Source organism: Arvicanthis niloticus, chromosome 19 (genome assembly GCF_011762505.2).
Source record: "Arvicanthis niloticus isolate mArvNil1 chromosome 19, mArvNil1.pat.X, whole genome shotgun sequence".
Lineage (NCBI taxonomy): Eukaryota > Metazoa > Chordata > Mammalia > Rodentia > Muridae > Arvicanthis > Arvicanthis niloticus.
In genome coordinates, this window is record NC_047676.1 from 49,102,944 (window position 1) to 49,127,467 (window position 24,524).

The 24,524-nt window shown below is 37.3% G+C and overlaps 1 protein-coding gene across 6 annotated transcripts in view; it reads right to left on the reverse strand.

Moving 5' to 3' along the window:
* Adamts6 (ADAM metallopeptidase with thrombospondin type 1 motif 6) overlaps positions 1-24,524 on the reverse strand; it is a 229,315-nt gene that overhangs the window by 6,836 nt on the left and 197,955 nt on the right. For 5 of the 6 annotated variants that reach the window (XM_034523616.2, XM_076916239.1, XM_076916238.1 and 2 more), the window contains 3 exons: positions 17,685-17,889; positions 10,978-11,154; positions 7,765-7,921 (listed from right to left, as the gene is read on the reverse strand). In XM_034523616.2, coding sequence (XP_034379507.1) covers positions 7,765-7,921; positions 10,978-11,154; positions 17,685-17,889 — 539 coding nt within the window. Of the gene's footprint in view, positions 1-7,764; positions 7,922-10,977; positions 11,155-17,684; positions 17,890-24,524 lie in introns of those variants that run through there. The other variant, XR_013105084.1, reaches the window with a different exon arrangement.

A 24,524-nucleotide genomic window follows, 5' to 3' on the forward strand; every position in this document is an offset into this window, starting at 1 on the left:
AAATATATAACCCACACGTGAGAGAAAACATACATTAGCCTGGCTTACTTTACTCACTATGGCTGCACATGAGAGAAGACATACATTAGTCTTTCTGAGACTAGCTTACTTCACTCACTGTGGTCATCTCCTGTTGCATCCCTTTTCTGCACATTAAGTTTGTTCTTTTTTATATTTTTTAAAAATATATTTTTTAAATCTATTCCTCTGCAGTTGGAGACCTAGGTTGGGTCCATACTTAGCTAGTGTGAGTTTCTGCATTAAATGTGGATGTACAAGTTTTGCTGTGATATGTTGACTAGGAATCCTTTGGTTAAATACCCAGGAGTGGCATAGCTGGAAATGTAAACTAATCCAGCTATTATGGAAGTGAGTTTGGAGGTTCCTCTAAAAAAACAAAAAACAAAAAACAAAACCCAACAAACAAACAAACAAACAAACAACCCAAAAAACAAAACTACCATATGGCCTGACAATATTACAGTAAGGCACACTTTTGTGGGGAAAAAAATCACTTTTTTACACTGAAGTAAAAAAAAAAATCACAACAGAAAGATGTTTTAGTTTCTGAATGATATTCAATGCTCTAGTGAAAGTACTAAAATAGGTTCTTCAGGTTTAGTGGAGGGCGTAATGTTATATGTATTTGGACTGTTTAAAGATTTGGTCTCTACTATCATATTTTCTCCATTACAGACAGATGTGCTAGTACTGGGACAGTCTTCTGTTGCCTTTTAGCAGTAGAATCTGAGTCAGAGGGTCATAGAGTTTAAGATGAGGGCATCTGATGTTGTCTTCTATATCATCATGTACTGGATACATGTGCTCTTGGGGGAAACATTCTTCCTATTGGTTCTGTACTCTGGAGTGAGAGGCCCTTGCCAGGTAGATATTAGGAAACATTCGTCTCACCTCTCTTTATGCCCTGCTTTATCCCTGAAGATAAGCTGTCATACAGTATTACAGGGAGAATAACTCAGGCAGTGCTCACAAAGTCTTTTCATATAAACTAGAAACACTAGAATTTAAATAACTTGCCACACATTCTGGAAATAGACTTTGGTAGCTTTAAGTAACAGAATTAGATAAGTTACTTCATAAGAAATATATAAACATACTTTTCGTTGATGTGTTAATGAGTTTCCCACGGGTGTTTTACATTAATCTTTCTTTTTTATTGGATATTTTATTTATTTACATTTCAGATGCCATCCCCTTTCCCCATTTCCCCTCCCTAGAAACCCCCTATCCCATCCCCCTCCTCCTTTTTGCTTTTATAGCATTTTAATTACATGCAAGTATTAAGGTCAGTTCTAAGTTGAGGAACTAGCAATACAATAGATGCAAATAATCAAAGAACAAGCAAGACAATAAACAAAGTTCCATGAACACTCCCGTGATCACTGTTTCTAAGGGCATATCAGGATGATCAAAATATCTGAGCCCACTTTCCTATCCTAGCCCAAAGTCATTTTCATGTCTGAAGACTACTTCCTTGTTCTAGCCTAAGATTTAGATTCCTGCCTAAAATTACTTCTTTGTTCTAGCCTAATGTCAGATTCCTGCCTGAAGCCCACTTCCTTGTCCTTGATCAGTGTCATATTCCTGCCAAGCAGCCCATTTCCTTGTCCTTGGCCCATGTCAGATTCTTGCCAAGAAGCCCCAAAAGCTCTTTGTTTCTTCCCCTTTTTAATTTTATAAACGAGATTGAGTCTGTCTTAGGTTGTTCTGCCAGGAATGCCTTCCTTACCTGTCATGGAATATGCATTATCAAAAGCAATGCACTGCTGTCTTAGGATGGCTCTGTGCAGAATCTTATCTGTCCTTGGCTTGCCAGCCTGTTAATTTAATAACTCTGTCTGGGGGTCCATTTTCAGTTTCAAGCTTATATTAATCTTTCAAAAATTTGACCTAGAAGATATGCTTTCAAAATTAAACACAGGCTATAGATTTAGGATGCACTTGGATTCAGAGTCATTACAACTTTAAAGCTTGATTTGGTCCATGCAATACAATATCAGTTCCTCAAATGTTAATGCTCCAGCACTAATTGCATCAAACACTATAGGTCTTGCCTACTTGTATCATGGAATGAGTTAGAATACACAGGGAAGGAGGTTTCCATGAACAAGTTGGAACATTTAGCATGTATACAGTGCAGGCAGAAGGAATACAGACTGTATTCCCTCTGCACTTGTAAGCTCCTTGTAAGATTCAGAAGAGTGTAGTAACTGAAGCTATAAACTGAGCACCTAAGGTTTATCTTTTGGATTAAAAAACTATGATAAGCTTCTGATACCCTGTCCATGGAAATGGAGAGCCCACCAAGAAATGAGAGAGCTAAGAGGTTTGGGCATGCAGTTCGGGAGCTGGTGTCAGGGTACTTTTCACATAAAACTATACTAGAGCCCTTGACACTTGATGCATTTGGGGAGAAAAGGATGAATGAACAACAAGCCCTGAAGCAAGGTGATATCAGCCACCACTGTGGTTTCAGGTTAATGTAGATGATTGTTGTCTGTTTTGCTTCCCTTCCTCTTCTCTCTCCCCCTGAGTCTTATTCCCTAGATGCTGCCCACATTCAAGATGGTATAATCCCAACTCAAATGACAGGAATATGCACAGAATGCCATGTGGATTAGAAACTCCTTGAAGTGATAAAGGAAAAAAAAATCCTGGGCTTCCTCATCTCCTTTAAATTGAAGTTTTCAAATGACCTTTCTTGTTCTTCTTACTGATTTTCATACATCAGATTCCATATAAAGGACTAAATTCTGTAACTATTTGCTTCATAAATTTTGTTAGGAGATTTGTGGAGGTGGTTAGACTTTCTCAGAGAAGTGTGTCTGAGGGAAACTGAGACCCAGCAAAGCCACCATGTGACATCTCAAGCTGGTAGACCAATGTTTACTACCCACAGCTTTTGGGTTAATTACTTGCTCATAGCACACCATGAATCACTCTCTGCCAGGAACAAATACTAGATGACAGAGTGCCTTATGCTACTAAGAAGCTAAAGAGATTCTCCATATAAATTTAAGGAAACTTGAAACTGCTTGAACAATGAGTAAAATGGCATTTGGAGATAGAATTTCAGGTGAGATTAAATGGGCTAGATCCAACTGCCATATGCACTTGAAAAACTTGTATTTTAAATGTAGTGGTACCCAGTCTGTGTATAATTCATTCTTGGCAGTGATTTGGTGTTACCCTCACAGTGGCAGCCTGTCAGTCCTGTCAGGGGCCTGCCTATGAGGCTTTAACCTTTCACTGAAGGCTTTTAGAAAGGAAAGAACAAAAGCAGATGTTGGACACAGCAAACTGCACCACCCTTTCTCGTCTCCTATCTCTTTTCACCATTTTGATGTCTCGATGCTCTGCTTCTGGTTTTCTCTTATTGTCTCTGACTGGCTTAAACTTCCCTCCATTTTTAAAATTTCTGTGTGTTTATTTTTTTATCTTACTCCAATTCCATTATGGCTGCACATACTTGCCTGAGCCAGGGACACCCCACATCCCACCGTCTTCTTGGTAAACTGTTGGCAAACCAGTGCCCAGACCCTGTTCACTGTGCAGTGAATGCTCTGTTCATTCATTACACTCCCTTGCACTTGAAGAGCTTCTTTATGTCTCTGTTGAAATACTGCTCACCATGGCAGTCTGCATGTCACCACCCTTACTAAATTACGCTTCCTTTGTGGACAGAACTTTGTGGTATTCCCTAGTCTTGGTGTCTGGCAAAGTAAATGGATTAATGGCAGAATGAATGGAGTATGTTCTCTAAAAACCACTGTTTATAGTTCTGTACCGTCTGCTGAGCTCACCAGGCTCCGGTGAATAGTTCCAAACCCACGGTTACACATATGGCCTTGATTAATCTCAGTGGGCCACAAAACAAAACAAATAGACATGAATGTGAGAGAGATTTGTGGGGGAGGGGAGCAAGCAGAGATGTAGGGAGGTGGAAATGAGAGAAGATAGTGTGCAAGGTGTATATATGTAAAATTGTAAACAAGTCAAGCAAATAAAAAACGCCAAACACATACCTCACTGCAGGATGAATTATATCTAAAATAAGGCAAGTTTACTAAAATGTTAATGCAATAGATGGTGGGTATTCACTGAAGAAGTCTTTCAGACTTTGTTGTGTATTTGAAACTTTATTATTTTTATAATAAGATATTGAGAAGGTGAGCGACCATTACCTAAGTCTCAGTAGTTAAAACAATTCTCAAGGTTTTAACTACAGACCATTTTATCCTCAGCACTCCAAAGACAGGGATGCATTTTAGATTCTGAGAGAGCCCCCCTAACCTACTCAGTAGTGGCAGAACTAAACTGCCTTCCATCGGTTTCTCCCTGGGAATGAAGGGAGCCTGACTTCCTGATAGCTTAGTTCCTTCAGCTCTGCATTATTAACTAGAAACTGGCCCTTCAGATTTTTCCTAAGAAGTCTATCTTACTTCTTCAATTTGATTCGCAAAACTAAGTTATGTTTGTATAAAAACCCTCTCTTGCCATCTGCATATCCATTTTCTCTGTTGGTGACAACTTATGATTTGGGTCAAATACTGCTATCTGAGTACACCTTGGACTTTTCTAACAATATATTACAGCTGGCTTAGAGACCACTTAGCCTGTGCAGGATGCTTGATCCAGAAGGCTAAAGTCATTGATGTTCATTTGGATCTCCCTTAGAACTTACATAAACTACTTCACACCACACAACTACCTTTCTTTTTAAATTAAAAAAAAAAAAAAAAGCTGGAAGACTAGTTTGGAAGTTCTAGTTTGGAAGACTGAGGCAGAAAGATCATTAATACCAGGCCAGCATGGGTTATATAGAAAAACACTTTCTCAGTAAAAATGAATAGCATGTAAATATAGAGAAAATTAACATGCTTCAAAGCTCTGCCAAATGTGGGTTCAAATCCTCCCTTGTGTGTCTACTACTTCCTAGACTTGTTTTTGTTTGTTTATTTATTTTTATTGGATATTTAATTTACATTTCAGATGCCATCCCCTTTCCACATTTCCCCTCCCTAGAAAACCCCTATCCCATACCCCCTTCTCCTTTTTGCTTTTATACAATTTTTTAAGTGTTAACCAATGGCTTTATAAATTTGGTAATGCTCAATATCAAACAGAAGTGTAACCTAATACCCAACCTAGATATATCAACTATCTTTGACTGGCGGAGACATGTGAACATCTGCCTCCATGTCTGCCCCCCCCTCTCTTTCTCTCTCATCACCTAGCTCCTCCTCTCCTTCTCCTCCTCCTCCTCTCCTTACTCCTCCTCTCCTTACTCCTCCCACCTTAGCTCCTCCTACATATCACCCTTCCTGTTAAAATAAAACTTTTCTCTCAAAATACAGTTAGAGCATAACTATACCAATTTATGTCAGTAAGGTGCAAGATAGACCTAATACCCAGTCCATCGTTTTGTTGACTAACCAGAACCTCTGTCATCTCTCCTAACTAAAACACTTAGTTCTGAACCTGGCTTTGCTTTTTTTTTTTTTTTTTCCCCTTGGCTTTAGAATGAATGTCAGCTGAAAACCATCCTCTCAAATCTTTTCTCTCAAAGTAAATAGCAAGGATTAGCTATGAGACTATAAGTGTTCAACCCCATCAGAAATCCAGAATGACTGAGTTAACTCAAATTATGGGAAGCACAAAGCATAGCTTCTAAAACATAGCCAATTTATAGAGACCGCTGAACACTTGGACAGTCCCTATACTACAGAACGTTGGAGCATCCGATCTTCAGCCTTCTGGCCCACTTCCTAGACTTGTAATCTGGGTTAATTACCATTGTTCCTTTGTATCCATATTGAGGCATGGGACTCAGTTTTTTGCTTTTGTTTTCGTCAGCAATAATATATCACAGAAGATTATTATCAAGATTGTATGACGTTATACAGATGTATAATACATAAAGATTACACATACACACACACGCACATCAAATAGAATTAAAGCATTAACTATACAGAGTAGTTTAACGGATTAGTTACATCTTCTTTCCCATTTAACCTTACATCTTCCAATTCTGAAGTAAAAGAAAGACCTCCTAAACCTAAAATATAGGTTGCTAATGACTTACAATGAGTGAAAGTTGTTTGCTATAGTCTCATAGAAGAGAGATGCTTTCATTGAAGTCACTTAAAAGACAGTTTCTTTTTGCTATACAGTTTGAATTATTTTCATCACATGGAAAGCTACATTTCTAGGATACACCTTAATATAGGAACATCAACAAAAGTAGATGGCATTAGAGTTATAGGTTTGCAAATTAAAATTTTAAATCATTTTAAACAATTTTAAATTATTGTGGGATATGGCTATGTCATTCTTAAAATGTAACACGCATTACAACAAATGCATTGTATGGAGTCTTAGATAACAAATAGACCTTGCCAAAAATTGTAAGATCTCTGTTCATACCACACAAGATGATCATGCTTCTCTAAATAAAATCCTAAAGAAACTTTAAAACCATGAACACATTTTTTAAGAACATTCTTCAAATTGGATAGAGCTAAAAGAAACAGACGTCTTCTGAAGAGGCTTCTAAACATTTCATTTTCATTGGAAAATTATCGACTTTATAATTTGTTGTTCCTTTTTGTTTGTTTTAAGAGCAGAGCCATATAGCTAGGTCTCTTTATATAATTCAATACCATGGCTTCAGATGCTGTTGGTGAGTCTGTGTATATATTTTATATAAGAAGAAAGCCCGAAATTCCTGACTATGCTATAATATTTTAATATTCTAGACAACTTCTGAAGTCTCACACATAGTACCATTAAAGATATTTTTAAATGCTGTCTACATGGATGAAGTACTTTTACTTAAAGAAAGATAAAATACAGGATTCTGGCCAGTACCTGCTGTTAATAAATGGATTTCTCAGTGTGTTAGAAAAAGAAAGAAACCTCAGAGTATGAAGAGCCTTGTCCTCCTTTCTTAGCCTTCATAGAGTTAATTTTTTCACTTTTCTACAATGAGAAACTGGTATTTAAAACACAGAGCTTTAACACATGCTTTCTTTATATGTATCACAAGAACTCTGTTTTTTTTTTTTTCTTTTCTTTCTTTTGTTTTCTCATGTTTTGAGATAGGGTCTCTCTACAGAGTGCTGGTTGTCTTGGAACTCACTGTTTAGATCAGGGTGGCCTCAAACTCACAGAGATCTGCTTTTCTCTGCCTCCTGAGTGCTGGGATTAAAGGCATGGGTCACCATGTCTTCCTTACAAGAATAGACTTATTGTAGAAAGCATTTCCAGAATTCTGACAAAGGACAACCAGAACACTAAGTTAGATACGACCTTAGAGACAGACATTCTGATGTGTCATTTTAAAGGCACGTAAATTTCTCTCCAGATGGTGAGTGACTTAATGTTAAACATATAATGAAACAATAAGGACAAAACAGGTTTCCTGGTTATAGGCAGATCATACAACTTTCACAAACTCTTGGGTTTTGTTTGTCTTTTTTTTTTTTTTTTTTTTTTTTGAGACAGGGTTTCACTGTATAGCCCTGGCTGCCCTGGAACTCACTCTGTAGACCAGGCTGGCCACAAACTCAGAAATCTGCCTACCTTTGCCTTCCAAGTGCTGGGATTAAAGATGTGTGCCACTACTGCCTGGCTCACAAACTCCTGGAACATACTATAGTCACTGTGAGTTAGGGGACTCTTCCAGTGTCGGGAGCAGGAGAGATGAGTCACAGAATCAGGCTCTTATGGGATACTCACCTTCAGTACTGGAGAGAGGCGTGCTATCACATTTGCTGTCACATTGCTGCATGGATGGAGGCCGAACAGCTTCTGGACAGTCAACAGATGCCTGTCCAGTATAGGAGAGGCACTGGACAGTTCGCATTTGCTGTCCAAGGCCACACTGAGCAGAGCACTAAATTCAAAGACATTGAAAGAAAATACTGATTTTCAGTGTTTATCAGATAGAAATATATTGTTTTAATTATTGTACACATTAACTTGTTATTTTTTTATTAATCAAATCTTACTTCCCCATTACCCCTTCCACCCCCCATCCCACATCCACCCTCCTCCTCCCATTTACCTGTATGAGGGTGCTCCCCCACGCATCCGCACTCTCCCACCCCACCGCTCCAGCATCCCCCTACACTGGGGCATCAAACCTCCCTGGGACCAAGGGCCTTCCTCCCATTGCCATCAGACAAGGCCATCCTCTGCTACATATGTATCTGGAGCCATGGATCTCTCCAGGTACACTCCTTGATTGATGTTCTAGACTCTGGGAGCAGTGGGTGGTCAGGCCAGCCTACGTTGTTCTTCCAATGGACTTTTAAAGACCTTATGCAATAATTATTGAGAGGCATATGACTTGTTCATTTTATGCTGGAATTGGTTTCAAAACTCAAGAATTGCATTGTTGTTCTAGAAAACTGAAGCCATATAGTACTCAGAAGACAAGGGATGGCAATTTCTTGGGCTGCCATAAGTATTCCAAACAAGTTTGGCAGAATTAAGAAGACAGTAAAGAAGAAATCTCATAGAAGTGAAGCAGGGATGCATGAGGAGGTTCAATGAGCAACGCTCTTATCCCACAGGCCTGGTGACCTAACTTCTATCTTTGGAATCCACATGAAGGTGGAGGGAGAGAACTGACTCCAGAGAGTTGTTCTATGACTTGTACATGCTCACTGAGACATATATGTGTGCATATACACATCACATATACATACCATGCATGCTAATATGAATACAAATTTAAAAAAGAGCTTGTGTGATACCTTGACTTTTTAAAGAAACTGTCAGCCACATATAACTTAGAAATAGTCCGTGTTAGTCAGTTAGCACACTTTCCGCTTTTCAGCTACGTGATGCTAATTAAGTACCTGATTTAAAATACAATTCAGAACACATGTCTATATAGAACCTTCAATAGTGTAATCTCAATTATGTTCCACTAAATTCTCAGTGAAGCATTTTGTTAATAATGCAATGTTAGCAATGGAATGCCTAATCTTATCAAGCATATTCCATTTGAGAATTTGTGAGTTAAACTAAGTGATTCTGTAGAGATGCAAAACTTTGATTATTTTATGATTACACTTCTTCCTATAGGTCTGGACATAGAGCAAAAGTGTCCCCATATATTGTATGGATACTGAACATCTTCCAGGCAAACACAAAAGGAGTATAAGTACTGCTGTGTTCCATGAGAACTGGCTACCTAGAAATCCACTTCTTTCTTTTGTGTGTGTGTGTGTGTGTGTGTGATGTATGTTGTGCAGTGTATGTGTATATGTACACATATGTATGTGCATGTGCATGTCAGAAGTTGATGCTGAAAATCTTCCTCAGTAGCTCTCTACCTTATTTTATGATACACTATTTTTCATTGAACCTGGAACTCACTGAGTCAGCCAGATGGTTTGTCAGCAGGTAACAAGAATCATCCTGTCTCCATTTTTTTTCACTGTTGAGGTTACAGACACTACTACATCTGGCTTTTTTACATGGGTGCTGGGGATTGGAACTTAGGCTCTCATGGTTACACAGCAAGCAATTTACCTACTGAGCCACTTCACCAACCACTAGCAATTTACTCTCTGTGATATTAGTACTAAAGAGAGTCACAGTATATAGTACAGGCTGCCTTGATCTCAGGAGCCTCCTGCCTCACAGCCTCATTATGGCATAATGGATATGAGTGGCCACTCAGAGCTGTGCACTATTTTCTTAATGTGGCTTAACAGATTTCTTCTTTGATATTTAGAAGAACAGTGCTAAATTTCACTACTACATAAAATATACCAATTTGGTTTGCTTTTAAATAAGTTTTCACTTGTATTTCATTTATCATGTATTTCAATTAATAGCATTGTATTTCATTTATCATGACTACTCTGACATTTTGAAATATGTATACACACATATATATATATATATATATATACTTAATTTTGTTTGATGAAATTTTGTTGATTAATATAGGCATAGTTATTTTGTTACATTTTTATAGAATTGAACATGGCTGATAGCACAAATTAACAACATATATAAGAAACGAAGGAATGAAGGAATGAAGGAATGAAGGAATGAAGGAAAGAATGAAAATAGGGTCTGGGCCAGCAAAAAGCCTCAATGGGTAAAGAGGGTAGCTGCCAAAACTCATGACCAACATTTGATCCCCAGTACCCCTATCACTTACAACAAATAAGTGATTATTTTTTATTACTTAAAAAAGAAAAATACAAATTGAAGCATAAAATAGTTTCTTATAAAATATTTAAGACACATGTCAAAAGTCCTATTTATTGTTTCCTAGTTCACAGTATACATCAGAGAAAAGTAATTTGAAGTGTAAGTATTATTAATTTTTTATCTTATCAGTCCCATGGGTATTTTAATTAATGCCCCAAAAGCTTCACTGTGAGGTTAGGAGGGGCATTATATACTTTATGAGTGGAAAAGCTAAGACATTAATATTAACTGATTTATTACTAAATTAGTTGAGAGCTAGGGTTCCAGTGCTGTGGCTTATTTACAGTTCTGTTTATTGAGTTTATTTGACATTAAACTTAAAATGGTAGGATCGAAAGAACACGTGAACATGGGATTTCTGGGGTTTGCGTGGTACTGCATGCCTATTATCCCCGTTAGTAACGTTTGAGACAGGAGGATTGTGAGTTTAAAGCCAGTATGGCCTACACAAAGTTTTGGCCCTGTCTCAAAACCCCCAAATAATAACAAGAACAATAATAATGCTAGGAATAGAGTGGAATGATTAAAGGTGTGGAGAAATGTGCTAAGTGGGGACATGTCACAGCTGCTCTCAATGGCTGTGTAGTCTCACAGGTAGATCTCATACTTAGGATTTCTATGAGTTAATTCTCGCTCCTCTCTTAAGCCTTAAGAATCATCGAATCAAAAAGCTCATGTTTGTATCTCAAAGAAACCCACATCTGGCTGCCTTACCTGGCCCCAGTCTCCTGTTACCCAGCGGGGAGGAGGGCAGCGGCCCAGACTGCAGCGGATGCGAGCAGGAGGCTTGCTCTCCTCTGGACACAGTGCAGCTGGGAATGTTTTAGAAAGGTCACTGCTCTTGCACAGAACAATCCGATGCTTGAATCCTGAACCACATTTTGGAGTACACTGGAAACAAAAACAAATATTAACTAACAACAATTTAAATACAGGAAAGTGTGAAGAAACTCTTGAAGTAAACGTGCATATGTATAAAATGCACACTATAAGAAAACATTCTCGGGTATAAAGCTCCTTCAACTGTCAGTGTATGGGGAAGTACTTTTATCTTTTCCCTAAGGTCTTTAAGAGCTAAAATCAATGTTTGCTTTTCTTGGCTAACATTTTCTCCTTTTATTAGGGATAGGCTTATTCTTCTATTCTTTCCTATTCTTGGCTTCCTCAGCTATGATAAGATTCTGCTAAGTTCTGGAATGTGGAAGCTTACTGGGTGTAGTCTTTGAAAGGGAACCTTTATATTATTAGTGGACCACAAGAACGAGTCTTTGTGGAGCAAGTTGGCAGTGGAGTAGATCACTTATTTTCACAGTATCAAGAATATATGCCTGCAGGAAAGGGTTAATGCACAAGTACCTCTGGTCTTCCCCACATCCATAAGTCACAAATATTAAGAATTGGGTGTCTGCTCTTCATACGGAGAAAATGACACATCTTCCTATGTTACAAATCCTTTCTTTTACATGTCTCTTAATGCAGTGGCTGACTGAAGTTCTACAGTTTTCTGAAGCCTTTTTCCAAATCTCTTTTCCTCTCAGTCAATGAGAGCCTTATACACATGTGCAAGCTATTATTTGAATCTTTTATTCAAACATATTTCCTGATCTTCTATAACAGTGGTTCTCAATCTGTGAATTGTAATCCCTTTGGCAAACTTCTGTCTCTAAACAAGTTCACAATTCTCATCAGTAGCAAAATTAGTTATGAAGCATCAACAAAAATAACTGATGGTTGGAAGTCACCACAGCATGAGGAACTGTATTAAAGGGTCACAGTGCTAGGAAGGTTGAGAACTGCTGGTCTGGAGGAATTACAGAACTTGAGGGGTGGTGAATGAAAGAAAACGAGAGTCTCCATGCTCAAAACGCCTGTATTCTCATTTAGGAGACAGGCGTGGGAACATAGGCTAATGGCACATATTATGAGAGTGGGCATAGAAATTAAATTCTTGGGTGCTTTATCATCACTGGCTTTTGACTGGTTTTATTAGGCATAGTCGTTGAGCCTGGCATATAGGCATAGAAAGGGAGAAAGTATTGAGAGTTTTTCTTTTTTTTTTTCCAGATTAAAAATTCAAGGATTCTATACAGTCTCTTTATCACAATGAATCCAGTAATGGAATATATTTCCTCCAACTTAAAGAAAGATTCATCAAGGTGTATTTTTAAGGACAACACACAATTCTTCTTAGATCCCTTCAGTGGAGGTAAATGTAGGAGTTAAAGTCAAGAGACAAAAATCTTGATGTATTACTCATTTTCACGGCCAAATCAGCACCCATACATCCTCACTCCTGCCACACTCTTCCCATACAAACTACCAGCTATCATTCATCCCACTCTTTCCAGTTGTGATGTCTCCATTTCCATCACCATGAATTACATTTCAAGCAAATATCATTTCCCACATCGTATTTTACCACTGCTCCCTAACAGTTTAGCTTTTTGCTTTTACCTTACAAGACATTTTATGAACTTTAGAGGAGAAGAATCTCATGAGGTCCCAGAGGATAAAAGAGAACTATGGTACATTTCTGCACATTCTCAATCCACTTGATCTTAGTCAAAAGCTGAGAAGTGTTCACACATTCTTGTTCAATGAGTACACTGGGTCTGAGCCCTACAGAGCTAGCCACAAACACTCCATGTCTATAGCCAGACCATTAACTCTGGTCTTTACATACTATATTACTTAGGGGTGATAGTAAAATTAACTTAAAAAAATATCTCCTAAGAAAATCCTAAAGGCAGGGGCTACCACTTAGGATAGGTTCATTCAGAGTGTAACCATCCAGCAAATCCTTCTACTCAGACAATCAGAGGAGGGAGAAGAAAGAGCAAGAGAGTTTTCAAGGGTGTGTCCAAAGAAAATAGGTTGCAGTTTTCAAAAGATTAGATTAAAAAGCTATCTAACGTGGCTGGTTCTTCTCCAGAGTCACCTTCTCCCACAGTGAGGGATACTCTATTTTTCTAAGGCAGAGGGTGCTGGCTTTCGGTGCTGTTTATCTTTTTTTACATTAACCCATTTAGGGAAGAGCTAGGCCTCCTAGTAAAGTAAGGAAAGGGAAATCCACCTTTGCAAAATAAACAGGAATGGCAGACAACAGCCATTTCCTCCCTCTTGACCAAAACATGCCAGTCAGATGGTGTTCAACTAGACAGTAATGTCAGTACTCCCTAAATGATGCTCTGCACCTGATAGTTTTCCTAGGTCATCTGGGGAGAAACAATGGCAGCTACCAATGCCTTATCTCAGGTGCTAGTCCCAGCATGTGCACTCTGCTTCCCAGCACTTCTTCCCTCCAGGTTTTTGATTCAGCTATGGTAAATGGGATTATGTGCAGGCACATGCACTGCAGGAAGCTTCCATGGATGCCTTTGAGCTTCTTAAACCACCCAAGAGTATCACTTCAGAGACCCACAAAGTAGAATAAAAATTACAAAAGAAGAGTAAATTTAATCTGTGTGAATTAAACTCAGAAGGACACCTTATATTTACTGAAAAGCTTCCATCTCAACAACATTTTAAAATCTCCTTTTTCAAGGTGATTGTGTTTGGTTATTTCACTTGAGATCAAAAGTGCAATAGCAGTGTGAAACATGCCGGTTTCACTGCTTGGTGGATGTTTCTTCTTGGTTTTGGTTTTAAGAATGATTTGGCACAATCTTTGTGTTCCTTTCCCTCTTTTCTATCTTTTGACTTTTCTTCTTATTTGAGGAAAGATCTTACTCTGTAGGCCAGGTTGATCTGGAATTTACTTATTTGAAGTTCAGGCTGACTTTAAACCCATGGCAACCCTTTTGTCTCTAATTGCAGAAATCACTGGCACATACATTACAATATTTTTGTTTTCTGTTCAGTTTTACATTTTTAAAAAATAAATTGTCCTTTCAAATTCTCTTGTCCTTCAATCTTCAATTCTAACCAGCTAAAAAGGCTTCTAACCCTATTTCAGGTTCCTCTTAAGAAATGAAAGTACAGCAAAGTGGCGAGAAAAGCCTTTGACAACTACTACAAAGTTAGCAAGCAGAAGAGTCATTTCCCAAGGGTGGCAAAGAATACTAAGTCTCCTTTGGAGATCTGAAGACAACTAGAACTGGCTGGAGCCACTGTCACAGATACACTGCAGTGTTGTGGGCTTGGTCTAATGCTGCTTGTATTATGTTAATTTGGATCCCCCAAACAGCATGAGAATCTGCGCATCTGAACTTAAGACACTTGAGGGAACCCTGCCCCCAGTTGGTTTTGATTGGCAAATAATGTTGCCAGTGGTCAATGGCGGGGCAGAGAGACAGAGGTGGGACTTTTAGGATGTCTGGGCAAGAGATAGAGGAAGGAGGAGGTCTGCCATGCAGGGAGACAGAGAACCAAGATGCTATGCCTGAGAGGTGCAGGACAGAGAATATAGTTGCCATGTAGAAGTCAGGGGAATACAGCTTGAGACGGCTGCATGACTGGGCCTAAGGCAGCAAAGATGGAACATAGATTTTAGTAAATAATAACTTGGGAATATTGGAGGGGGTTTGAATTAACCACATGAAGATTAGGAAGTGGCCCAGTCATTGAGCTGTTTTAGGCATGTCAAAATATAAAGTGTGTGTGTTTCTTTCATTCTTGAACCCAAAACATTGGGTGGGTATTGAAGAGCGCTGCTGCTTTAACTGGGTCCAGCTACACTCTAGAGTGTCTGAAAGTGACCTACAGCTCATTATAATACTTAATGAGCCCTCTTGAGTGGAGATTTCAAATGCTAATGAGACATATGACATATAAAGTGTATCTAGAACTACATGTAGCAGAAAATAAGCAAGGAAGCCCACACTATGAAAGTAACCCCAAAGCCCATGAAATGTGAGACAAAAGCCCCATCTTTGATATGGCATTGCCTTTGATCTTCTAAATCTTTCTCTGTTTGGGCCTACTTCTTTTGAAGTATGGAATCCTTCTAGACAAATTCTCTAGCTTTTACATTTTACTATCTACATGTCTCTGTAGAATTCCTTGTTTGGGGACAGAAAAACCTGGAACCCTCTTGGAGGTGATTACAAACCTTCATATCAGTGGGCTGACCATCTCAACTATGTAATTCTATATAGCTATACATTCATATATCACAGTTCCCTGTTATCAAATGCTATTACAACGTGCTCTGGTTACATGAATATTTTCCTGAGCCTATAAAGGCCTTTCATTTTCTCTGCATTGCCTATCCCTGGAAGCGTTCGATTATACTTATGGGCTTGACATAAAAGGGTTGAAGCAAATTATATTGTCTTCCATTATAACTTTTAACATAACAAATTTGTCAGTGTTATTGGTCATTATCTATACATTTTCATACTGGGCATAAATATTCACAACCATACAGAATGGCTATTGTTATCAATGGACTTCATTTTCAGGTGAATTTAGGCATTCATGCACTCCCTGTGGTGGGCATGAAATATGTATTGTTTTCTACAGCCACAGATAAAATCATGCCAATGTCTATATGTTTGACTGAAATTAGGACTCCAAGTAATCACTCCTTCTCAGGATGTGATTACAAAGACTGTAATAGCCATGCAGCTTGAGAGAATAGCCACGTTCCTCCCAGAAGTTCAATGAATAACCAAAACTGCTCAGAATTTTGCTTCCATGATCCATAGTTTTTTAATGGGAGGAAATTAAGGTCTTTCTATGTAGTTTTGGCTGGATGGCTTCAAACCCATAGGTGTGTCTGCCTGTCTCCCAGTTGCTGGGATTAAAAGTGTGTGACCACCACTCCCAATTACCCAGGAATTATCTTTAATAAGGTTATCTAAGGAGCAAGGGAACAGTTACATACAGAGGTCCCTAAAGAAACATCTTTAAGGTTTTTGTTTGCTTCAAACAAACTCAAGAGGACTACTGAAAATTCTCAAAGGAAGGAGCACAATATTTCTAGCAGCATATAGTAGAATAGAATCTAATATGCATCCTGTTTCACCAACTTGAAAAAAAATACTCTTTAAGTACCCATTTTACTTTACATTAATCAATACTACAGAAGGACTCAGCTCTTCTATTAAAAATTTAAAAATGTGAAGGGAGTATGGAGTAGTGGTTCTCAACCTGTGGGTCATTGGAAAACACAGATATTTTCATTATGATTTAAAATAATAGCAAATTTCAGTCATTAAATAGCAATGAAGATACTTTTATGGTTGGGGGTCATCACACCATGAGGAATTATGTCAAAGGGTCCTGGCACTAGGAATGATGAGAACCACTGGTATAGCGTGTGTGTATTTGCATGCTTGTATATATCATGCATACTGATGGCTCAAGAATTAACTGCTTAATACCTTGTTTTACACAAAATAATTTTTTGTGTTCCTTTTATTTGTACAGTTTTGTTAACAAGTATGCCTCTTTCATTTTAGTCATATTTTATATAATAGTAACATAAATGAAGATACAACACTTAATTTGACTTTTTTGTATGCTACATCCCTCAGCTTCCTTTCTCTTCTCTGGATACAAACTGGAAGCAATTAAAATTATAGATGAAGAGCTGGTAAAATAGCTCAGTGATCAAAGGTGTTTACCATCTTTGACTACCTGAATCCAGTCCCTAAGACTAACACACTGGAAGAGGACAACTGACTTTCACAAGTCGTCTTCTGAACTCTATGTATATACTATGGCATAAGGAAGCCTTCATGTATACATATACACATACAAATAAAGAAATAAATGTAATTCAAAGCTGCCTAAGCAAGTAAACTCAGTTGGTAAAGGAGACTTGCCATCAAGCCTGATGATCTGAGTTTAATCCCCACATTGTAGAAGGAGAGAACCAGCTCCTGTAAGTTGTTCTTTAAATTTTACACATGCACTGTAGCAAGTACTCCTCCAACATGCAAACAAATGTAAAAAAGTAAAAGATATATATGTATGTATGTGTATAAACATGTGTGTGTGTCTCAAGTGAAAACTGATTTGTAAAGAACTCATACCTAAAAATTATGTAATAATATATTATATTACTTGGAAAAATTAAACATAAATAAAACATTAGAAAAGGCCCCTCTTAATCTCCAGTATGTTTCAGGATAAGAAAAGTTCTTGACTCTCCCTTTGAACTTCAGTTTTAAATACATGTCACTGCCACGGAGTTTGTGAGACACCAAGAGAACAGTACAAAGGGTACCCATCACAATGCCATTTCAAATTCACTTTACGTGGATTTCTTAATTAAATTAATGATAAGTTTCTCATTGAGTTATTTGCTTCAAAGCCTCTTATTTCTGGACAAGCAAAAATAAAATATAACATGGTCAAATTCACTATTGGGTAGTTCTTACTTGTTAATCCTAAGAACCATGCTTAGCTGTTATTAAATGTTTTGGTATTGATAACTAAGACATCGTAATACACGCAACCTCAGATTTCCTTACTTCAGACCAGTCCAAAGCTATCCACTGAGGTGGACATGACTGGTTGTTGCAGGACTCTTTCTCCACAGGCCGGTGTGTTAAGCAGTCACTGTAGTCCAGTGTTTCCTCCTCGGAAGGTCCGACTTTTCTAATGCAGAGCACAGCCCTTGTACGCATCCCACCATCGCAAGTCTTGCTGCACTCCAACCAGTCTCCAATGAACCATCTGAAGCAATGCATAGAAGAATACAAAAAACAATGTCTTCAGTGCACGGATAGGCTTTTAGATGAGTAGATGTCATGCTTTCCCTAGAAAAGCCAACAGCTCAGTTGATATGACTATACAAACGTAAGAGCCATTAGGCAAATCACTGTTTGCTGTCACTCAGTTGCCATTCAAAGTGCAATGGGTAGGCTCTGAAGCAAGCAGAAACTAAGTTCAAACATACAATACCCAATGTATTTTCAAAAACCTTTTGCTTTCTCTCTCTTAACATTAATTTCTGAAGATAAAAATTACTTCATAAGATTTCCATGAGGCTTAACTAATATATTTAAAAGCTCTAGAACATGCTGGTAAATATTTAGTAACTGGTTATCTATAGGAGGAACAAAATTATGAATTGAGCCATTTGCCCCACCCTTTTAATAAAGTGTAAGTATTTCACTAAGGCCAATTTCAAGCTGCCAGCTTGACATTCTGAATATGAACCAAGGCCGCCTGCTAATGCAGAATCTAGGGAAGAGTAGCTAGGTGTTTCACTGTAGCAGCACGAAACAGTAACGACTTTCAGTATAATGACATCGTAGCCACTTCTTTCACAGTGGGATCATGTCTGAAATTCCAAAGGAGCTGGGGATTTGTCTTCCAGTTTCTAGAAATAAAGTCTCATGAACGAATGTAATAGGACTTGATAGTCCTTACAGGGTCAGAGAAAGGCCAGGTATCTGTATCTATAATATTCTTCTGCAAAAGTGGAGCCCTAAGGCAGTTCTAAGAAAGCAGAAAAGAAAACCAAGAGCTTCTTGTTTCCATAGTTAATGTAGGAAGAAACTCAAATGTTTTAAGCTTGTTCTACATGTCTCCATTCCTTTTCTTTTGTTTCCTGTCACCAATGAACTCTCACATGTGCAGAATTTCAAGAAGGGGTTTTGGTATTACTTCTGTACTTCACTCTCCAGTGGGAACCATGACCCAGTTCAGGCCAATAAGACTTCTGCTTTAGAATTTTTACATCTCAGTTGAAGCAAAAGTAGTCCTTTCCCTTCCTCCTACAAAGCTGTATGGGAACACATGTCTAGAGCTGCTCATGGCCATGCTACGCCTCAAATAGGAGCCGAGAAGGCCTGTTGATGCCTCTGCCCACAGTTCTAGAACATCTACCCTTCCTCTTTCCTGAGCTTTGTGATATAAACCTTATGTACTGACGTTAGCTCAAGTTGAAGTTTTATAATTTGCCATCAGAGTTTTGACCAACATTTATATTATTATATCCCTAATAAGCATTTCAAGGGAGTTTGCTTTATTCTACAGGGAAAAAACAAACAAACAAAACAAAAGCAAACAAATGACTAAGAACTAAGCTCTTGTGTTAGAAAAGCAGTTCTCTACAGTCATACAAAGAGCAGCAATGGGATGCAGACTTGATTCCCCACCCACTGTTATCTCCACTGAATCTCACTGATAACATTGTGGAAAACAGTATATATCACAGGATATTTTTTTGAATCTATGATTATAAACCATGAAGTTGTCATGCTTATGTTCTCGGGTATGAAACTACCCGGAGAGAGGAATGTGAAGAGCTTAAGAACCAATTCTCACTACCTTCCTGATGAAAAGTCCACTGTGCAGGAAAGATAACATGTTAGGGACATCAGAGTGCCAGCATCCTAATGTAAGATTTAGCCCATCAAGTCAAAATGACTTTTGTTTAAGATTATTTATTACTATTTTATAGAGAAAATGGCATTTATAAATATCATAATTAATTTGAAACTTAAAATATATTTCCCAATTCAAAAAAGCTTTTACCTAAAATTCATTTTTAAAATTGTAATTTAGTGTTGAGTTAAAAAAAAAAATTGATAGTGCCATATTTTTCTGGTAAGTATATTTTTAAATCTCATTTTCCAAGAAAGATTTAAAGTGTTTTCCTTATTCTTTTCTTTCTTCTTCTCTCAGATGAACATGATCCCAAGTTGTTAGTACCATATTTGGTAAGGAGGAAAATGTGTACTGAGAATAATCACTTGCATGCCAGCCATAGTGAAATTCTGATTCAATTTGCAACAGTGATTTCATCACCAAGATTAGGGGATAAAACAGAAATGCGCATAACTCAGCCACAAAAAGCTCAGTCACACTGCTTCCAGCCATGACCTCATTAGGGCTGACAATGTAAGAGGGACAGCGACCTTCAAATGTACACCCAGGTGCTCACAGGCAGCATGATTTGGGCGGCACTGCTTTTCTTCTAAGTACAGGCCCAGGACACCCCTGTAGTTTTGGTATTTATTTATTTTTATTATTCTTTGTCACTCTTTTATGGTCAATAGTATTTCCTCAGATTCTTAGTCTGAATTTATCACTCTACTCATCAACTTAGAATCCATGGGAGTAAATTATTAACTAGTCAGACTACCAGTTTCCTTCCTGACTGTAACCACAAGCTTCACACTCAGCTCGTATTTTAGTTGTATCATGCATCATACTCTCCCTTCCAGTGTCTCTTTGAAAGCTTATTCATAGCCTGATGATGGGAGTAAACCTTGCAACCTTACTACTGCATATGTCTGCCTCCCTGTCCTTACTACTGCATATGTCTGCCTCCCTGTCCTTACTACTGCATATGTCTGCCTCCCTGTCCTTACTACTGCATATGTCTGCCTCCCTGTCCTACTGCTTTCCTTCATTCCCTTCCTTCCATGTCTGACACACTGTTGACCTTCTCTTTGTTTTCTATATTTTCACCTTCAGATTCTGTAATAAAATATTCTAGGAATATCAGCTGTTGTATCGTTAGCCTGAAACATCTTAAAGCTGGTTCTTTCTGAGCTCTTCTCAAGGTCCAGTTGTTTTTTGTTTGTTTGCTGTGGGACAGGATCTAACTATGTAGACCAGGCTGGCCTTGAGTTTACTGAGATCCACTTGCCTCTACCTCCCAAGTGTTGGAATTAAAGTGTGTGCTGCCATGTCTGGCCTCTTCTCAAAATCTAGTGATCAAAATGTCTACTCTCCATTAGGGCTAAAATCAGTAGTACTCCTGTGGGGAGGTTTGTTTACTCTTGTTGGTTCATTTGATTTTGTCAGACAAGCTCTTATTCTATAACTCAGATTGATTTGGAACTCACTATGAATCCTATGGTGGCCTTGAATTGCCAGCAATCCTGCTTCAGCCTTCCAAGCACTGAGACTACAGACATATACTACAACAGGGTTAATGTTTAAACATCTGAAAGCAGAGTTGCTTTTGTGTCCTGTATGATCAGATCTCATTTTATTATTTGATCATTATTAAGAAAATAATACATGGAGAAGGGGAAAAGAGATGAACTACATAAAATTTTGATCTACATTTGATAAAACCAGACATGGAGTTTCTCAAAAAACTAAATTTTTTGTATTATAATTTAAAGGAAAATGGTATAGCAAGAAAATGAACTTATTAAATAGTTATATTCAAAGAAAAACATAGTTTTAAACTGTGTGTTCAATATTCAGCACTTGTGGGGATGGGAAAGACAAAGGATTTCCACCCTTTATTTCAGAATCAAGTCTAATCACTTTTTATTTCCTATAAACACATCACAAAATTAAGAAAATCTTCAGAATTTGGCAGTATCACCCTTAATCATTTTGGCAATATCACAAAATAAACACATCACAAAATTAAGAAAATCTTCAGAATTTGGCAGTATCACCCTTAATCATTTTGGCAATATCATCTTTAATCAACAAGAGACAATTAATTATATAGCCTATTATTTACTTACAACATGCTGTAATTTTCTTAGGTTTAAAAAGCTTATTTAATTAATTGGAAAGTAAAATTAAGATTGGATAGAACTGTATGCCATAAGCATTCTATAGGCAAAGAATTTTCTCAATTCTTAAATAGCAATATAATAAGCATCTTTTAAATTGTGACAATTGGGAATGCTTTGATGAAACAAAGTAAGACACATAGAGGGCCACTAGATATTTGGTTTGTAACTTAGAATGCCAGTGATGTCTGGTGTAATGGGAAAAACACCACCAGAGATTAAAATCCTCATCTGTGAAATGATGACAACAGTTGGCTGAGGTTGTTCTATGATTCTTCCTAGTCTTAAATTTCATACGTTTATAGAGAATGCTCATGAATCTTTTTCTAAACTTAAAATAACACATTTTAATTGTCCATGGGTGATGTTCAATGACTCAAAATAATTGTCAAACATTAAACCATAGAAGATTCTATCAACTAAAACCTGTGCCTAGTGGTGTAGGGTTGTCATCTCAGCTAGCTGGGAAGCTGAAGCAGAAGGCTGCTGGAGATGCACAATGAGTCCATGTGGGCAACTAAATAAGATCACATTAAAAATAAAATGTAAAAAATTAAAAACATCTAGCAATAGAACTCAGTGGAGAGCACTTGCCTGGCATGCACTAGGCCCTGGGTACAAGCAAACAAATTCTTTCTACTTCGGCTTTCTTTTACATGGTTGTTTATAATTCTCTTACTGCAAAGTATACGATAGTTATTTTATATCTATTTGCTCAGATAGTCTTGAAGAAATCAAACAAATAATGCTGTGCATATTTTATTGATTAATTGATGTTTTAAAATTCTGGTTTCAGTATTACTACAATGGATAGTGTTTTATTTTTATTTGTTTGGTTTCTACAAATTTAGAAACCATAATACTATAAAGGAATAATATTTATACTAATGATTTACACATAAGTTCATATGTAAAAATAGTATTGCTATAAAAACACGACACTATAAAGACTGGACTCTTGGCCTTTCCCAGCGAGTTCGAGTCAGCTTCCTTTTCTTGTGCAGGTTCACTAGCTTCCCATCAGTCATGTCCTTTAATACTAATGCTTTCCTGTTTTCAACCATGTAAGCCTATATCATGGATTCTATTTTCACTCAATTCACTACCCTGGCTACTGTACTTTCTCATTAAAAACTGTTTCCAGGAGCATGCTAATTCTTTCTAGTAAGTCTTCTGCTGACTCTTTAACACCTTCAAAATAAACACTACTATTATTCTTTTCTTAATAATCCATCTTTTCCCTATTCTTCAAAGTCTTTTCATTTTCAACGAGAAACCTTACTGTCCTCTCTTTTTCCATACATACCTATATATGCTTTCAATGTAACTAAAAACTAAAAGCATTTTATCATTTGAAGAGACGCTTTCTTATATTTTTTGAGCCTACCCTTTAACAGCTCGATGCCCCAGTGTAGGGGCATGCAAGGGCAGGGAGGTGGGTGGATGGGGAGCACCCTCATAAAAGCAGGGGGAGAGGGGATGGGATAAGGGGGCTGGGGGCGGGGGGAGAAACCGGAAAAGGGGATAACATTTGAAATGTAAATAAAGAAAATATCTAATTAAAAAAAGGAAGGAAAAAGGAAAGATACTTTCTGATTAAAAAATACTACAATGGGTTTTAACTTAATAATAGAAAATATAGATTCCTTATTATGAATTTCATAATTTGATTTATTCAAAATATGAAATATTCTAAGTATATAAGAGTATACAAAGCAAGAGAAAAGCTTTGTAACTATAATAGGGTAGGTGAGACCTACTAAACATTATATTAATGAAATTAATAAAAATTTTATATTTTCCTAAAATTTTTTCATTTTTTTCTGCTTCACTTTATTTTATTTTGTTGTTTGAGAAAGACCCTTATGAAGCACAGGATGACCTACATTCTCTACATAGCCAGTGTTGGTATTGAACTCCTTAACCTTGTGCTTCTCCTGCCTCCTAGCACATGCTAGGATTGCAGGCATTGGTCACTACCATGCCTGGCCTATTTTTGAGTTTTCAAAGAAAAAATAGATGAAAAAATTATAAATAATATAAGAAGACATATGAAAATTATTTGAAATCCAAGTAAAAGAGTTAATGTTTTAAATATATTGAGTTTATACAACTAATAACAAAATTATAAATGCTTTTATAAAGTGAGATAGTGAAAAGGCAAAGCAGCATACTTACTTGATAAATGACTAGCCTAACTAGCAATAAAAAATGGAAAACAGAAGAGCAATTAGATGTCACATCTTTTCTCTACATAAAATAACCAGATGTTTTGCCTTCAAGCCTAGCACTCTGGAGCAAGAGGAAAACAGATCTTTGTGAGTTCAAGGCCAGTTTGCAAGTTCCAGGGCTATATATTGAGACTCTGCCTCAAAAATAAATAAAAATAAATATTTCAGTATTCAGTTCAAGGAAATGGCATTTATATATATTGCTAGCTGGAGTGCACATTCTTAAAAATCTTTCTGGGGAACAATTTGACAGTATGTCACAATTAAAATGTTTTCTTACTTGGCTAGAAATTGTATTCCTCCTTATGTTGCAGAGGGTATAATTATGTACAACATAGTTTTAGTGGCAAAACTGTTTAATGTGGTGGTATCACAGGAGCGCAAGAGTGTAAACAGAACAAGGATTGTACAACATTGGAATTCAATTTAAATAAACAATGACATAACTACTAAATGCCATTAGGGACAATGTTCAAAATATACTAAGAATTGGCTGTAACATATAAGGACTATATCATTTTATTACATATACATGCCTATATGTACATACATAACACCTGGAAATAGCATAAATAAAATACTA